The following is an 18,732-nucleotide window of genomic DNA, read 5'->3' on the forward strand; positions in this document are numbered from 1 at the left end:
AGAACCCCCTTTTCCCCCCACTAATGTCATTTTAACAAAGAGGTAATGTTTGATTAAGTCCAAAACTGTTGAGAGGAAAATCAACGTAACTACACTGAAGCGGCTCCTGAACTAAACGTGAAGGAAGTTGCGGGGCTGAACAGCCTTCGTGGAACTGTAGTTCTGAAGGATCTAAGAATGGAGGCAAACGCTGTTGTGCAGACAGCCCTATGAAATATTCAGATATGAAAAGAAGGAGGAGGGGCACCTGGGTGGCTCAGTCGGTTAAGCGTCCAACTTCGGCTCAGGTCATGATCTCACGGTTCGTGAGTTCGAACCCCGCATAGGACTCTCTGCTGTCGGTGCAGACCCCTCTTCAGATCCTCTGTCTCTCTCTCTTTGCCCAGAGCCACATGCCAGAGTTTGTATCAATCTGTTCCTTATAGTTAACACATCTCCATAGCTGCTGCCCATGGAATGACCACATGGTTAGCTTTGCAGTAGGTGACTCATCTGCCATGATCCATCTTGTTTCTGCAACAGCCATATTTTGGGCTGTGGTGGTGACTGCATTCCCTTTGTCTTTGAGGCCGCGATTCTACTGGATGCAGAACAGCTCTGCTCTACTTTTGATGAGTCAAGGCAGTTTCAGGAGCACTCACTTGGCTCTTCCTACCACAGTGAATTTTACTTTCCAGGCCATAGAGCTGGCATGTGGGCTCTGCCAGCAGCCAAGTGTAGCCAATCAGTCACAGACCAGAGAAATGACCATGAGGTAAATTCACAGAACCATCGGATCCAGCATAAGATGGACTTGAGCTGTGTATCATTTGGTTTCCATATGCCTCAGTTTAATACGAGGGCTGTGGTTGATTTTTCTTTTTTTTTTTTTAAATTGAAGTGTAGTTGACATATAATATGTTAGTTTCAGGTGTACAATGTGGTGATTCGACAATTATATACTTAGGAAATGCTCACCACAAATGTAGCTATCATCTGTCACCGTGCAAAGTTAATACGACATTATTGACTGTATTCCCTACGCTGTACTTTTTATCCCCGTGACTTATTCAGTTTGTAACTGGAAATTTATACCTATTATGTGACCCTGATAATAGGGCAAGCTCATTGTCTATATCCAACAGCCCTCAGTATACCTGGGTGTCCCTCTTTCCCCATTGTAGAATTACTTAGGTCCATGGTCATAGGTCAGTCACATTGGCAAAAGGCTAGGCGAATATACGTTTTTGATACTTGCAGAGGCTCTGTTGGTTCCATTTTCAAGGACACCCAGGTCCCCATTCAAGCAATGGATTCTGTGATCTGGTTTAGATATCAAAATTGTGTAAGGGCTCACAGTTTTTGGCTTAGTTGCTGACTTGAGTCTTCTGCAATCCCATTCTTTATCATTTCGTCTGTAGAAGGTAAGCAGTGCCATCAATGGCTGCCCGTCCTATCTCATACCTTTTTGTCACTGACACAAATCCTTGTGGATCGAGGCCCCCAGGTGGCAACGCCAGACTTGTTTCCTCTCACAGTGTTCACACCCATCTGGCTTCTGACAGTGAGCTGTGACCATCTGGCTCCTGTTGTATGGAATCCTATCTTCCCCACTGATGCTAGGGAGCCCACTTCTGTAGCCACTTTCCTGTCCTCACCAGGACCTTCAGAGGACAAAATCTTGCCACTGAGCTTCTCAGTGATGTTGGTGCCTATCTGACTCATGCATTCTGGTTTGCTTTTGTGAGAGACGTGACCTCTGGTCCCTCTCCAGGACGATACTCAGCTGGGTTATAGTAATCATAATCAGCTCCAGGACCATTCTAGTGGGTTCTCTGTAATCACATAATAATTCAATTCATTCTTTCAAAGTTGTTTTTATTTAAGTAATCTCTACACCCAGCATGGGGCTTGAACTCACGAACCCGACATCAAGAGTCGCGTGCTCTTCTGACTGAGCCAGCCAGGCACCCCTAATAATTCAATTCTTATACATCCCTTTGCTGAAACTCTTACCCTCACTATTTGCCAAGGCAATTCCAACATTTCCGACTCATTTACCGTGGCATCCTCGTGTCAAATCTCCAAAGAGCTCTCCCAGTGGGGTCAAGAGCCAATGTCATATGTCTTTACACGATGTCAAATCCTGAGCTATTGCGAGTGCCCTCATATCAAGAAGTACTTCTGTGCCCAGCCTTTTCTCCAGCAGGTGAAAACCCTCACAGTCCACTTCTGCACCTGTTCCCCAGTGCCCGACAATACAGATGAGACAATACAAATGACAACACAGCACACAGCTCATTTGGTAAATCAGCTCTTTCCTCACCAGGGCTCTGCTGAGACCTGAACTTAGTTCCTGGCCTAGAGGCCACGAAGGGGGCATGAGTGGAACTGGAGTTGGGCAGACATCCTCTTGTGGGGCAGCCACTTCAGGAGGCCTTTGTACGGCCACAGGATAGTGGGAGCCTGCTCTCCTCTCACAAAGGTAAGGGAATTACTTCTGTAGACCCAGAGGGTTTTTAGGGGAATCTAAGGTTCAGTGGTCTCAGGAAGATCCGGTCTTACTCCATCAGCTTTAATGTCCTAATTTAGCAGAGAAGACCTGGAAGTTCTGTGCATTGACATCCTTTTAACTCCACTGCCCTTGTAATTAAATCCTGGCCTTAATCTTAGCAGTTTGCCTTCTTGCTACAAGAAATGAGCATCTGGGGGCCCTTGGGTGACTCAGTTGGTTAAGCGTCCGACTTTGGCTCAGGTCATGATCTCACAGCTTGTAAGTTCGAGCCCCATGGTGGGCTGTGTGCTGATAGCTCAGAGCCTGGAGCCTACTTCAGATTCTGTGTCTCCTTTCTTTCTGTCCCTCCCTGGCTCATGCTCTGTCTCTCTCTCTCTGTCTCTCAAAAATAAACAAACATAAGAAAGAAAGAAAGAAAGAAAGAAAGAAAGAAAGAAAGAAAGAAAGAAAGAAAGAAAGAAAGAAAGATCTGTTCAAATGCTGTCATGGCAGGATTTTGGTTCTCACAGCACGTCCTTAGGTTATGATCAGCCAAACACCCAACTCTAGGACCTTCCAATCACTTTCCCCACATACAGTTCAAATTCTAGAGCTAATGCATAAATTAGTGTTTCACTTTCCACCTGTACCTCATCCCAATCCACCACATGTCTTTACCAACATGGCACTTAATACTAGCAAAACAGTCCTCACTGTCATCTGACTGACACTTGACCAGTTGCTATACCAATAGTCTCAGAATTGCTTCTCCCCAAAAGATCCTGAGACTAGGAATTAAATGGCATGCTTTATTTTGAAGATGGTACCCGGTGAGGGGCAGGGGGAGGAGGATGAGGAATCAGGGGAAAACGAGACCAGGAAGATAGAAAAGTCATCCACTGTGGCTTTCCTGAGCAGGTCTGTGCTGTCTCCCAATGAGGGAATCTCTGAGAAGCTGTGTAGAGCAAACTCAGAAGCATCCCAGGTCAGTGTGTGAGGCTGAAACATTTACCCACCAACTCCCGTGCCCCAGTGTGTGAGGACTACCCTCAGAAGCTTTTACTCCTGTATCCCTGATAGCTGTCTGTGCAGCCATGCAAGGACCCCTCAGGTACTAGAAAGCCTCAGGCAGAGAAAAGATGCCCATACCTGGGATGTGTAAAGATGATAGCACATTGGGAAGTCCTCTTGCCTTATCTTTATAGTTGCAGGTGAACTTGGGTGGGCCCAGGGGGCGTAAAAGGGGCAACAGGCGTGTATGATACATAGCTCAATGCAATCTAAAATTTTTTTAAATGTTTATTTTTGAGAGAGAGACAGAGACAGAGTGCAAGTGGCGGGGGTGGGGGGGCAGAGGCAGAGAGAGAGGGGGACAGAATCCGAAGCAGGCTCCAGGCTCTGAGCTGTCAGCACAACGTGGGGCTCCAGCTCTCAGACTGTGAGATCATGACCTGAGCGGAAGTCAGACGCTTAACCGACTGAGCCATTCAGGTGCCCCTCGATGCAATCTAGTAAAAGAACCAGAGGTTCCATCTCCAAAAGGACCATCAGTAGAACTACTCTATTCCTCTTATTGGGGACCTAAGAAACTTGCCACGCTGCTTAGAGCAAGTTCGGAGAATCATATTTTCTCCAAACCCTTATTAATTTTAGGAAAAGATATTTTCTCATTGGAAAGTGTTTAACAGGACACTTTGAGATTATGAGATCATATACGTTAGCCGTGGGCATTTACACTTGCATGGTTTAAGAGCTGCTGATTTTCTTTCACTAGGAAGGTGAAGCTGACCAAATTGAGATAGACTGAAACATCTAATCATAGAGGGAAATTACAGGTTTTCCTAAATTACATGTCTCTTTCTGTATGAGAGAAAGTATATCAATCATAAAGTAGAATTATAATTTTTTAAAGGCTGATATTAGAAAAAAAAAGACCTTGGAAAATCATAGGTACCTCCAAAAGATGTTTTAAATACCAGTTTGCTATGCATGGGCAGAATGTTCCACCAGAAAAACAGTGAAATCAAATTTCAACAGCAGAGTAGATGCTATATGGAGGAATATGGCAAAACCATCTTCCCCTTCCGTAATTTAGAGGGATCACTTCTCCTTGCTCATCTGAGGGCCCATGGACTGTCACACCTCATCCTGAGGGTGACTGCTGGGCAAAGAAAGTCACAAAGTCCAGAGAAACTGGCCCATCTTGATGGGCAGAGCTACAAAGTCTCCCTGTAAAGGAGCCCCCCCCATACAAGGAGGCATAATCATACCCATTTTTTACCAGACTAGACTTTTCTCTTTCTCTCCCCAGAAACAACTACTCATTAGCATTCAAATTTTTACCAGTCATCTATAATTAAGCACTTCCCTAATTTGCATACCTTCCCCTAGAACAGCAAAAGTCTGTTTTCTTTATAAGGCTGTTCAGTAACTGACAGTTGAGAAAGTCCCATGGAGGCCTCATCTTGAACTCCATGTGCTTATCAAATATTTTTCTGAAAAATGTCGATCTGTTCAGAAAAAGATAGGAAATAGGCTGGGATTGCGTGGCAATATGTATTTTATATTCTTGGATATTTTGTCTTATTCTTTGAGCAGAAATATCTAATTCTCCTGTATTTATTCTCATGAAAGGATGGGAAAATATGCAACATGACCAAATGTCTTCCCACGTAAATATCTGGATCTGTAATTGTTACTTCATTCTTCATTTAGGTTGGATGTGTTGATGTTTATCTTGCCCTTTGGCTTATTGCTTCAGAGACAAACAAGCGTGTTTGGAATATGTCTAAAATGCACATATCCTCACAAGAAGTAATTTCCCCCCACCTTTGTCAGCATCAGAGAAGTGTAATTAAAAACAAAATCTCCCAGGGGCAGATTTGGCTGGCTCAGTCGGTGGAGCATGCAGTCTTGCTCTTGGGGTTGTGAGTTTGATATAGAGATTACTTAAAATAAAAATCTTAAAAAAAAAAATCTCCCAACCCAGGAAGCCTCTCCACAAAGGTAGAAGAAAAAGAGGGGCTCCTGGGTGGCTCAGTCAGTTAACCGTCTGACTTCAGCTCAGGTCATGATCTCACAGCTTGTAAGCTCAAGCCCCGTGTTGGGCTCTGTGCTGACAGCTGGGAGCCTGGAGCCTGCTTCGGATTCTGTGTCTCCCTCTCTCTCTACCCCTTGCCCACTCACACTCTGTCTGTCTGTCTCTCTCTCAAAAATAAACATGAAAAAAAAATTTAGAAGGAAAAGAGAATTTTATTGTTGAATAAGTATCAAGCCAGAAAGAATGTGGTGTGGATCACAGGCAATCCATGAAGAGATTACAAAGACAGAAAGAAGTCTCAGCCTTTGATGTGGCCCAGCAGATACCCATTACATACATGTTCTCAAGATAGACAATAAATGACTAGTCATCCAGCAAGAAGACATGACAGCACCATTTATTACATGGTTCACCCTAAGTTCACCTGGTAATGGGGTAAACATCTGTGTTGGTTCGTTGGTTTCATACAAAGGAAAAATAAACTCTTCATGAAAGGAGATACTTTTTCAACTGGGAGCAAGGTACCCACCGAAGTTAGGCTCCTGCCCTCCCACAGAAACTGCGAGATAGGGGTACTATCTCCCTGGATGTTTACATTTCAAAGACCTGGCTCCCAGGTCCTTGAGAAAGACCTACCTTGGTCATAAAGACCTACCTGGGTCCTAAAGCTGGAAAGAATCTTATTTGTTTGTTGTTTTCCAGTATACTTAACATGCAGTGTTGTATGAGTTTCAGGTGTACAATATAGTGATTCAACAATTCTATACATTACTCAGTGCCTGTCACGGTAAGGGTACTCTGGCAAGGGTCTCATTTAACCTCTAAAAAGATTTTATACACTTCATAGAGACAGAGAAAGGACATACAGTTGCCAAATTTCCAAAGTTAATGCTCTGGTAAAAAGGGAAGGGAAGGAAATTTTTTCCTTCGTTTTCAACAGGGAAAATTAAGTCTCCTCTCTCATTTGTGTTTGTCCTTACATCAAGCAGGAGCCCTTCCGTGTCAGCCATGGTTGTTAGCGACTGTGGCATCAGGGTACTCGCTGTTCCCATCAGCTTAAAATATATCCAGCCATTCCTTCATTCATTGGATTATAATTAAATCTCCTGTTTCCAGAAACAAGCCTGGACTTGGTTGATTCAAAAGTGAGTCAGAGACAGATTCCTTTGATCCAAGAAATTATATTCTGTTGAGGGAGAGACACAATAAACAGATAAGCAAATAAATGTACCTAATAATTTATTTAAAAGTGAATTACAGGTGCTGTTAAAAGTATGAAGACAAAATAGCAAAAAGGGCCATACTTGGGCAACTGGGTGTCTCAGCCGGTTGAGCATCCAAATCTTGATTTCACCTCAGGTCATGATCTCACAGTTTGTGAATTCCAGTCACACGTTGGGCTCAGTGCAGAACCTCTCCCTCTCTCTGCCCCCTCCCACTCACGAACACGCCCTCTCCCTCTCCCTCTCTCTTTCAAAATAAATAAATAAACTTTAAGAAAGATTTTTTTAAATATGAAATTTATTGTCAAATTGGTTTCCATACAACACCCAAAGCTCATCCCAACAGGTCCCCTCCTCAATACCCATCACACACCCTCCCCTCCCTCCCGACCCCCACCAACCCTCAGTTTGTTCTCAGTTTTTAAGAGTCTCTTATGTTTTGGCTCCCTCCCTCTATAACCTTTTTTTTTTCCCTTCCCCTCCCCCATGGTCTTCTGTTAAGTTTCTCAGGATCCACATAAGAGTGAAAACATGGTATCTGTCTTTCTCTGTATGACTTATTTCACTTAGCATAACACTCTCCAGTTCCATCCACGTTGCTACAAAAGGCCATATTTCATTCTTTCTCGTTGCCATGTAGTATTCCATTGTATATATAAACCACAACTTCTAAGAAAGATTTTTTTAAAGGGGCCACACTTGATGGAAAGTGTTATTTTAGGGAAAAATTTTTTTTTTTTATTTTAGGAAAAACTTTATGTGGAGGTAATATTTGAGCTGAGATATGAAGGCAGAGATGGGGTACTACAAGGGAAGATGAGGGTCACAAGCAAACAGAAGTCAAGAAAAACTTTGATATTTTTGGCCTGAGCAAGAGAATAGAATGCAAGGGGCATTCACTATGCACGGGGACACAGGAAATGTACATCCGTGGGACCAGAAAGAATATGGTTTTAAACAGGAAGTTGGACATGCCTTTTAAACATCAAGTACAAATGTTAAGGAGACAACAGGTTACGCAGTTTTAAACTCACATTAGATGCCTGGGACAGATATATAAATAGAGGAGTCATCAGTATATAGACATCATTTAAACCAGAAACCCAGACATCCTTTTCTGGCGATGATGGAATGGTTGGTGGAAAACTCATGCTCCCATGAAAACCAGATTAAAAGGGAAATAAGATTTTAAGAAATGAATTTATATGACATCATCAGAGAGCTGCCTAGGTAACTAGGATTTGAGTGGGCAGATGTCAAAAGGAAGTGGACCAGAGTGGGAGCTAAAATTCTTTATCTAATTTTTGCCTATTGACGCTGGACTGTTGATAATAGTGTGAGGGAGCCTGAAAACCCAGGCACACAGAGATCTGGGTAGAATTGTTGCTAAGGGTCAGAGGAGTAAGCAAAATGAAGTGGCAGACTGAAATTTGTGGATGGCATGGAAGCCAGGATTCAGGTGGCCAATATTCCAGGGAAAGGAGGAAGGAGGATGAGACTCCAACGTATGACTTGGTTTCTCCTTTCTCTGGAGGCGTTTGCCAAATTCTTGCACTGCACTGAGTAGGGGAATAAGAAGTTGGACAGAAAGCTTGGGGCACCTAGGTGGCTCAGTCGGTTAAATGTCTGGTTTCGGCTTAGGTCATGATCTCACGGTTTGTGAGTTTGAGCCCACGTCGGGCTCTGTGCTGACAGCTCAGAGCCTGGAGCCTGGTTCGGATTCTGTGTCTCCCTCTTTCTCTGCCCCACCCTGGCTTGCGCTCTCTCTCTCTCTGTCTTTCAAAAATGATAAACATTAAAAAAAAAAAAGTTGGACAGAAAGCCTCTAAAATATCCCACAGTCTCTCAGGGCTAAAAAGGAAAACATCAAATTTCAAGACCCAACAAAGCATAGAGACCCTTATAAATGCACTACACTTTTAGCTGGGACATCTCAAGGTGCACACCAGAAATCACATCCAGGTGATCCAGAAGTAAATGGAACCTTAAAATACTGCAAACCTGCCTCCTGTCCTCTCAGTCCCCTATCTGATTAGGATAATCTTCCCCCTGTCTCCATGAGGAAGGGAATAAATTTACTACTTAAATAGATCAATGGAACATAATACTGAATCCACAAATAGACCAACATATATGACGATCACCTGATTTTCGACAAAGATGTCCGTGAACTGTAACAGAGAAAGAGTCACCTTTTCTACCCTTGGTGCTATGTCAGATGGAGTCCATACAGAAAAATTAATTCACAATGAATCCCAGATTTAAATATGAAAGGCCAGAACAATAAAGATTCTAGCAAAAAGTAACTTTGTGGTAGGCAAATCTACCTGGAAAAGGAAAAATATAGTTCATTAAAGAAAAAATTTGAGGGGCGCCTGGGTGGCGCAGTCGGTTAAGCGTCCGACTTCAGCCAGGTCACGATCTCGCAGTCCGTGAGTTCGAGCCCCGCGTCGGGCTCTGGGCTGATGGCTCAGAGCCTGGAGCCTGTTTCCGATTCTGTGTCTCCCTCTCTCTCTGCCCCTGCCCCGTTCATGCTCTGTCTCTCTCTGTCCCAAAAAATAAATAAATGTTGAAAAAAAAAATTTAAGAAAAAATTTGATAAATTGAGCTTCATTAAGAAGTTGTTTATTGGGACACCTGAGTGGCTCAGCCAGTTAGGCATCCAACTCTTGATTTCGGCTCAGGTCATAATGTCATGGTTCATGAGTTCGAGCCCTGCATCGAGCTCTGTGCTGATGGTGCGGAGCCTGCTTGGGATTCTCTCTCTCTCCCTCTCTCTCTACCCCTCCCCCACTTGCACTATCTCTCTCTCTCAAAAAATAAACACTAAAAAAATGTTTTTAATTAAAAAGTTAAAGGGGCGCCTGGGTGGTTCAGTCGGTTAAGCGTCCGACTTTGGCTCAGGTCATGATCTCACAGTTTGTGAGTTCGAGCCCCACATCCGGGCTCTGTGCTGACAGCTTAGAGCCTGGAGCCTGCTTCAGATTCTGTGTCTCCCTCTCTCTCTGCTCCTCCCCTGCTCATGCTCTGTCTCCCTCTCTCTCCTTCAAATAAAAACATTTAAAAAAATTAAAAATAAAAAAAAACTTGTTTATCAAAAGTCAGCTCTGGGGGGCACCGGGGAATTTGGGACAGTAATGAAACTGTTCTGTATGTTCATTATGGTGTTAGTTATACAACTGCAGGGTTAACTAGGTTAATTCACTATTTCTTGGGCAGAGAAATGCTGGCTTGGCTAAGGGAGGAAAGAGATTCTACCCCAAAGAAGCCCCAGATCCGGGTTGCTTGTACCATCAGAATCGGGAGGCTGAATATTCAACATGCCTCGGCATTCTGAGCTTCAATGTTTCCTTCTTCGGAAGGAAATAGAATCAGATTTTGCATGTGTCCAGTGCCCTGGCTTTTGTATCTACTGCCCGGAGGACACATCTCTTGATAATCTGGCTCTGGTGGCCAGTGGGGCTTATGTTCACAGGTTCAACAGGACAGGATCAAAGAAATAAACAGTTCTCCCCTGGCTGTCACCCCAGGGCTCAACCCAGAGGAAGCAGACAGAAAGGTCCATCTACCCCTGAAAGAGGTATATTTGTACATGTTTAAAAGCTGCTGCCTGAGGGTCAGGCTTCCAATCAGCCTGAATCTAGATGCTGACTGAGATCCTCCCCTTCGGGACACTGACAGGTCCTGGCACACCCTCAACTACTAGGAGCCACTAAAAATAAAACAGGCTACTTGGACAATCACCAAGGTTTGAGAGACAACCAAGAGATAGGGCAGGGTTGGCTGATAAGGTTAATCCTACACCAAGCCAAGACCGGGAGAGGTAGCTGTTTTCTCTAATGCATAGAAACCAACACAGAGAGGATGTGTTCCAAACAAAAGAACAAGACCTTAATGAAACGAAGATAAGTGATTTACATGATGGGGGGCGGGGGAAGTGGAGGGACAAACGGAGAGTGCCTTGCATGCTTACAACGTCCTTTTACTGCACATTTGTTATACGGACACAGGGACCCATAGGCTGGATGCAGGTAGAATGAAGAACCCTGAAGAAATTGCAGGAATGCCTAATCAGAGAGAGAATAAGAAACAGAGAGAGAGAGAGAGAGAGAGAGAGAGAGAGAGAGAGAGAGAGATCCTGAGACAGAGTCAGTTTGAAATCACCATTCCCACCTTACAGAGGGTATGGGCAGGCAGCAACCCAAAAATCAGTTCTAACATTCAATGTCCTGGACCATTAGAACTGGAAGGAGGCTTGTCACCAAATTCCAGTCCCATGTGCTGTTTTGTTTTTTGTGTATTTTGTCCTTTTATTGATTTCACACTGAGAGGCTTTTAAAATTTTAGAGGCGGTGGGGGGCGCCTGGGTGGCTCAATCAGTTAAGTGTCAGACTCTTGGTTTTAGCTCAGGTCATGATCTCATGGTTTGTGAGTTTGAGCCCCATATCGGCTTCATGCTGACAGCACGGAGCCTGCTTTGGATTCTTTCTCTGCTCCTCCCCCACTCGTGAGTACTCTCCTTCTCTCTCAAAATAAATAAACAATAAAAAAATAATAAAATAAAAATAAAATTTTAGAGAGGGTTAGACAAAGGAGATATTAGAATGGAGTGATTTTGGGCACGTCTATTTGACTATAAGTGTATTCAAACCATTTGTGTAGTTATGTATACTATACCCTATATTTATTTACACTATATATTTATAGTGTTTACACTGGGAAACTTAAGATTTTTCCACAAGTGTTGTAGATATTTATTTATTTTGTTTTTGTTTTGCTTTAGGAATTCTCTGAATTCTCTGAACTTTAAAAAATGCCAGTATAATTAACATACAGTGTTATATTAGTTTCAGATGTACATTAAAGGCATTCAACAATTCCATATGTTACTCAGTACTCAGTAAGTACTCTTGCTCCTCTTTGCCTATTTCACCCGTCCCCTCCCTCCCCTCTGGTAACCACCAGTTTGTTCTCTATATTTGAGAGTCTGTTTTTTGTATCTCTCCCCCTTTTTTCATCTGTTTCTTAAAATTCCACATATGAGTGAAATCATATGGTATTTGTTTTTCTCTCTGACTTATTTCACTTAGCATTATACTCTCTAGATCCATCCATGTTGTTGCAAATGGCAAAATTTCATTCTTTTTTTTTTTTAAGGTCGGGTAATATTCCATTGTATATACATCTTATATACCATATCTTCTTTATCCATTTGTCTATGGCTGGACACTTGGGCTGCTTCCATATCTTGGCTATTGTAAATAATGCCATAATAAACATAGGGATGCATATATCTTTTCAGATTAGTGTTTTTGTTTTCTTTGGGTAAATACCCATTAGTGGAATTAGTAAATCATAAGGTCGTCCTATTTTTAATTTTTTGAGGAACCTCCATACTATTTTCCACAGTTTGCATTCCCACCAACAGGGCACAAGGGTTCCTTTTTCTCCACATCCTCGACAACACTTGTTTTTTATTTCAGGCTGGCAAGTGTGCAGTCCCAGGTGTTATTTGTCCAAACATGAATATATTTGAAGACAATTTAGGATGTATATCAAGGTCTAATAAATTTGAACATACATTTTTTTGTTGGTATTAAAGGTAGTGAATAGTCAAGAGCTTGTTCATTCACTTGAATTCAGCAAACCAAAACACAGATTGTATTTTATTTATTTTTAATGTTTATTCGTTTTTGAGAGAGAAAGAGAGAGAGACAGAGCATGAGAGGGGGAGGGGCAGAGAGAGAGGGAGACACAGAGACCAAAGTAGGCTCCAGGCTCTGAGCTGTTAGCACAGAGCCTGATGTGGAGCTCGAACTCATGAACCTTGAGACCGTGACTTAGCAGACTGCTTAGCAGACTGAGCCACCCAGATACCCCCAAAGATTGTGTTTTAATTTTATAATTAGTAAAATGGCATAGTTCAGGGAAACTGACTTAGAAAGGACTTGAATGAATTATTGATATGAAAGATATTGTAAGACTCCCTTTATCTCTCTTGAAACCAGGATTTTTTTCCCTTTATAACAGTTTATTTCTCTTCAAACCACATTCTCTTCAAACCAGTTTCCTATGAACCTAATTCAACAGAACGAAAAATATGTCTCCCCATAGTTGTGAGGTTTGTACTTTATCGGCCTGTCAGTGTGAAGTTTCCCAATGCAAATTCTGAGGAAGAGGACATTTATCCCAGAAAAGCCCAGTCTGAGGGCACCTGGGTGATTCAGTTGGTTAAGCCACAAACTTCAGCTCAGGTCATGATCTTGAGGTTCATGAGTTTGAGCCCCATGTCGGGTTCTGTGCTGACAGCTCAGAACCTGAAACCTGATTCAGATTCTGTGTCTCCCTCTCTCTGTGCCCCTCCCCTGCTCACACTCTCTCTCTTTTACTCACTCTTTCTCAAAAATAAACATTAAAACATTTTTTTTAATTTAAAAAAAGAAAAAGGAAAGCCCAGTCTAGTTTTGGATAATAGAGTAGATATCATTGCAGGAAAAATGGTGCTGCTGAGGACCACTACTGTGGGTCAGGCGGAGGCAGCCTGACCCAGTTTACAGGGGTCATCACCGTTGAGCCTCAGACAGGAACTCATAGAAAATACTGGAATCAGGGACGCCTGGGTGGCTCAGTTGGTAAAGCATCTGACTCTTGGTTTTGGCTCAGGTCATGATCTCACACTTCATGAGTGCAAGCCCCGTGTCTGGCTCTGTGCTGACAGTGTGGAACCTGCTTAGGATTCTCTCTCTCCCCTCTCTCTGCCTCTATCCCCTTCATACTCTGTCTCTCTCTCAAAATAAATAAACTTAAGGGGCACCTGGGTGGCTCAATCAGTTGAGCATCTGACTTTGGCTCAAGTCATGATCTCACGGTTTGTGGGTTCAAGCCCTTCATTGGGCCCTGTGCTGACAGCTCAGAGCCTGCAACCTGCTTTGGATTCTTTGTCTCCCTCTCTGTCTTCCCCTCCCCCACTCACACTTGTCTCTCTCTCTCTTTGTCAAAAATAAATAAACGTTAAAAATTTTTTTAATAAATAAATAAACTTAAAAAATTAAAAAAAAAATCAGTTGTTAAGTTCTTGGAAGAAAAGTATTGGGTCACAAGAGAAAGGCACCACCTGTGAGAGCCATCTCAGATAAGCCCTGTGCCCTTAGCACAGGCCTCTGTGGCCCATGCTTTCTCCTTCCTCTGGAAAGTGAAATGCACAAAGGTAGAAACCCAGGGGGTGTGTTGGTGCTGGGAGATAGGCCGTGCTGGTCAGATTCGATGTCTCAAAATAGACATATAAACGTGCCAACCTGATTCCCTACCCCAGTGATTTGGAACTTGGAGGGTGTCAGTCAAAATTTCCTAGAGAGTCTTGACAAGTTCATCAGCACCTAGAGCTGCCCCGGATCCTGCACTTTCAGTTCACAGTGCAAAAGAAAAAAGGTGTTGTCGAACACGTTGACACAATGAACACAATGAATAGGCGAGTGCAGGGAGGGATGCCCTCAGCTCATGGATCTGGTCCCAGAGGAGGCCCAAGTGGAGGGCCACCTCCCTGCGAGTGCATGCACCTGCAGGCTGTTTCCATCAGAGCCAGATGAGCTGCAGGTGGAAATCCTCCCGAGTGCTGCAGACTTGGGCCAGGCCTTTAAATTCAGAGCAACTGGAGAGGAGAAAGGAGACTGGATGTAGGCTCAGGCTGTGCAAGATGGCGCTCCAACTGCCTGATCTGCCGACATTAAAAATCTTCTCTTTCCTGGACGCGTTCAGCTTGCTCCAGGCTTCCCAAGTGAACAGGGTAAATGTTCTCCACGATCCGCTCTCTGTCTGACCCGCCCCACCCCCACACCTCTCCACAAGTCCTTGCACAAGAACCCTTTCACCTCGGTCTCTCAGCTTTGAGAGCTTGGCTACGCGAGCCTTATACCCACACAGCCTCCCTCTTTGCTTAAATTTACCTTGTTCGGGCCCGTCCGCTCAGCTCCCAGAGATCAATGTCCCTGGATTTTAGTTGCTTCTCTTGACCAGTTTGAGCCCCCATTTGCAGAATAATGGAGTGGTACCTTGTGTGTTGGGGGTTAGCATCCTTCCCCTCCGAGGGCCTCCTGTTTTGTTAAATGAAAAGGACACACTGATACCCAGGAGTTGCTGTACTGACTAAATGGTCCTTGCGGCCCCCATTTCAAGCTCCAAAAAGTCCCCATTTCTCCCTCCAAACTCTCACAGGAATCCCAAGGGCCTGTCTTAGCCTTGACGGACCTCTGCTGTCACCCTGTCCCCATCCCCCCAGACGGGGAGGGCCATGAGAGCCGAGATGCTGGCTGGTGAACCAGTGTGGGCCTTGCAACCAGAACAAATGATAGCAGAGGAGCAGCCAGCCTTTGGGGACTGACTGCCTGCTCACCCCTTCCTTTCTCCCCCTCAGGAATGGAATAGAGTTGCCGAGAACGATCACCTGTGGAGGTGAGCAAGGCAAGGGCAAGGCGGGAAGGCAGGTGTGTCTCATGGGGGAAGACGATTGGATTGCGTACCAAGGAGGCCTGCGGGTGGCCCTGTCTCGAGAGGCGTGAGTGACGCTCACAGAGAGGGAGGGGTTCGTGAGACCAGTGCTCCCGAGGAGGTGGACTGACTGGGGGGCAGCCTGGGGTGGGGGTGGGGGTGGTGTTATGACTCTGTTTCCAGAAACCTGTGTCTGAAGAAATGGAGCTTCTGCAACTTCTCCAAGTGCCTGGGCTCACAGACGTGGAAACAATTCTTCCTCAAACAAACAAAGCAGGAGTATCAGATGGCCTTGGCGCAACCAGAGGACTTTATCTTCAAAGAAGCAACTGGGAACCTCGGTATGGGGGTAGGAGGAGCCTAGAGGACCGTGACAAACTTGTTTTAAGAAATGCGCCATTTTCTCCCTGCCCCCCCCCCCCCCCCCCCACTCCCTGTTTTCATTCAGTGAGGAGAAAGAAGATTAAAACTTGGTGGGACTGGGCTGCGGTGGTAGCTGTCCCTGGTCTCCCTGCTTCTTCTCTTGTCCCCCGTGGTCACAAGATCAGATCAGGCCCTGTGAGGACCCCCTTTCTCCGCAGACTTCCCATCCCTCCTAGGATAAAAATTTTAAACAAAAAGGAAACTTAAATAACAGAAGTTCTGTTTGCTTTATTCCTAATACCTCTTTTATTTTTATTTTTATCTTTTAAATGTTTTATTTTTGAGAGTGCGCGAGAGCAGGGGAGGGGCAGAGAAAGGGAGACAGAGGATCCAAAGAGGGCTCTGTGCTGACAGCAGCGAGCCCAGTGTAGGGCTTGAACTCATGAATCATGAAATCACGACCTGAGCTGAAGTTGGACACTCAACCGACTGAGCCACCCAGGTGCCCCATCCTAGTACCTCTTTTAAAACTCAGAACAGTTCTCTGATGGTGACGTTTTTATCCCCATTTTATATCTATGGAAACTGAAATGAAGGAGAAAAACCAATTGGCCAGTGTCTCCCAAATGGCCAGTCTGCAATGGGAACCCATTTTTGGAGGACTCTGAAGGCCACCCAACTTCTTCTCTTCTCCAAACTCTCCCAAGAGGGTGCAGGAAAACTTACAATTATCTTTCCAGAGTTCTTTATTTGACTGCATCATCCCTCGAGTATTGTCTGTGTTTCCTTCTAGGAATCATAGGACCTATGGCTTATCTGTCAGGAAATGGCCCCACGATGGGTGGACAGGAGAAGTCCATCATTTGTACCGTGTCATCCAAGCACGTGCTTTATGCCTGGGATGTGCAGGAGGTGAGTCTGGCCGAGGAGCACAGGTAATGTATTCCCGTGTCCGTCTTCCATGCAGGAAATGGGTGCTGGGGAGAAACGATACTAGGAAATGGTGCCAGGAACAGAGTTTCAGAGCAGGTCTTCTAATTGGTAATCTGTGACCTTTTCATCTAGTCTACAGACACACACAGAAAATTCATTTTTTAATGTGTGTTTCTAGATATAAATGTGTGCAAGGACTTAATTTCTTTTGGTAACGTGGAATGACTGTGAGAGAAACTTTGGGCGCTGGGCATCTTCACTATCTATTCTCCCCCCTTCCTGTCAACTGTTGGCACTTGTTACGTTGGATTTTTCAGAAAGCGGTCTCTAACTCCGATCACTGCCAAGGAGTACAACAGTCTTACATATCAGGATTAGTAAAAGTAGTGCAAGAATCACTGGATAGGGAATGGGAAAATCCCAACATGGGGCCCAAATTTTTATATTTTCTTGGCTTGCCCTGTTTGGACTTCTCTTTTCTCCCTGTAAAAATTATTCTTTGGGGTATCTGGATGGCTCAGTCATTTAAGCATCTGATTCTTGATTTGGGCTCTGATTGTGATCTCATGGTTTGTGGGTTCAAGCCCCATGTCGGGCTCTGCACTGACAGTGCAGGGCCTGCTTGGGATTCTCTGTCTCTCTCTGTCTCTCCCCTACCTCCTCTCCCCACTCATGCGCACACACACTCTCTCTGTCAAAATAAACTTTAAAAACCTACATAATGCTTCTTTGTCACACAGGGTCTTCTAGAGTATGACAAATACCTCTTTATGAATACTTGAGGTGGTAGGAGAATGATGAACTAAAAGTCTAGAAGGATGCTCCTAAAGTCACACAATGTTCTATGCCCATTACATCTCAGTAAAGCTGAGAAGATAAACCAGAAAAGTACACTCTTGCATAACTTGCTCTTAGGGAAACCAGTCCCACGTCCCTGAAGCCCAGTGGATGATGATCCATGTGGCAAAGAGCTTGGGCCTTCTGCCAACAGCCAACACTAGCTTGCAGTCACATGAGTGAACCATCTTGGAAACTGATCTTCAATCCTTCAGGTTATTGTATCCCCAGTCAACATGTTGCAACCTAGCAAGGAACCCTAAACCAGAGCCACTCAGTGAGTTGACTCCTGAATTGTTGACCAACAGAAGCTGTAGGAGATAAGTGTTTATTGCTTTGAGCTGCTAGGTCATTTGTTAGGTAGCAGCAACCGGTAACAGGGTGGATTTTTTGTTTTTGGGGTGTGTGTGTGTGTGTGTGTGTTTGGTTTTTGTGTGTTTTTGTTTTTTGTTTTTTTGTTTGGAGTGATAGCGTGTGCACATGAAAGGGCAGGGACAGAAAGAGAATCTTAACTTTTTAAAAAAATGTTTATTTTTGAGAGAGAAAGAGGCTGAGTGTGAGTGGGGGAGGGGCAGAGAGAGAGAGGGAGACACAGAATCCACCGCAGACTCCAGGTTCTGAGCTGTTAGCACAGAGCTTGATGCAGGGCTCGAGCCCACAAACCATGAGATCATGACCTGAGCCGAAGTCAGATGCTTAACCAACTGAGCCACCCAGGCGCTGAGAGAGCATGAGAGAGAGAGAACCTTAAGCAGGCTCCACACTCAGCATCGAGCCTGACACTGAGTTTGATCCCACAACCCTGGGATCATGACCTGAACTGAAATCAAGAGTCAGACTCTCAGACGACTGAGCTACCCAGGCATCCCCAGATAAGTTTTTACTACCTGGAAGTAGGGTGCTGCCATAACAAAAATTTAAGATGTGGAAGAAGCTTTGGAATCAGGCAGTGGGAAGAAGCTAAGAAAGCTCTGAGGAGAGTTTTGGACCTTGGAGAGACTGTTAGCAAAAACCTAATTGGCTGCCGTGAGGTTGCCAGTGAAGACACACAGGAAAATGTAAAAAGTGTTATTGGACACTGGAGGAAACCGGGTCCTTGCTACATAGCTGCGGAAGGTTGAGCAACACTGTCACCCAGGGTAACGTGGAAACTAGCAAATATATCCACTGAATTGAATGATCTTGCTCAGGAGAATTCCAGGCAGAATGCTGAAGGCTGGCTGCTGCTTGCTGCTTGGAGCAAAACACAAGAGTAAGAGGGAGAGGATAAAGTGAGGGCTGTCAAATAAAAGGGAGCCAAGGATTGCTGGTTCTCAAAATTCACAGCCTTTCAAGATGGGAAATGACGTTAAAACTTAAGTCAACTCCAAGCAAGATCA

At 44.4% G+C, this 18,732-nt stretch overlaps 1 protein-coding gene across 17 annotated transcripts in view; it reads left to right on the plus strand.

Moving 5' to 3' along the window:
• Nucleotides 1-18,732, plus strand: part of FBXW12 (F-box and WD repeat domain containing 12) — a 75,059-nt gene that overhangs the window by 38,893 nt on the left and 17,434 nt on the right. For 11 of the 17 annotated variants that reach the window (XM_045049733.1, XM_045049703.1, XM_045049711.1 and 8 more), the window contains 3 exons: nt 15,147-15,184; nt 15,404-15,561; nt 16,377-16,495. In XM_045049733.1, coding sequence (XP_044905668.1) covers nt 15,147-15,184; nt 15,404-15,561; nt 16,377-16,495 — 315 coding nt within the window. Of the gene's footprint in view, nt 1-2,308; nt 2,465-13,804; nt 14,520-15,146; nt 15,185-15,403; nt 15,562-16,376; nt 16,496-18,732 lie in introns of those variants that run through there. The other 6 variants (XM_045049700.1, XM_045049760.1, XM_045049761.1 and 3 more) reach the window with 5 other exon arrangements.

The sequence above is a fragment of the Felis catus genome, chromosome A2 (genome assembly GCF_018350175.1).
Source record: "Felis catus isolate Fca126 chromosome A2, F.catus_Fca126_mat1.0, whole genome shotgun sequence".
NCBI classification, from domain to species: domain Eukaryota; kingdom Metazoa; phylum Chordata; class Mammalia; order Carnivora; family Felidae; genus Felis; species Felis catus.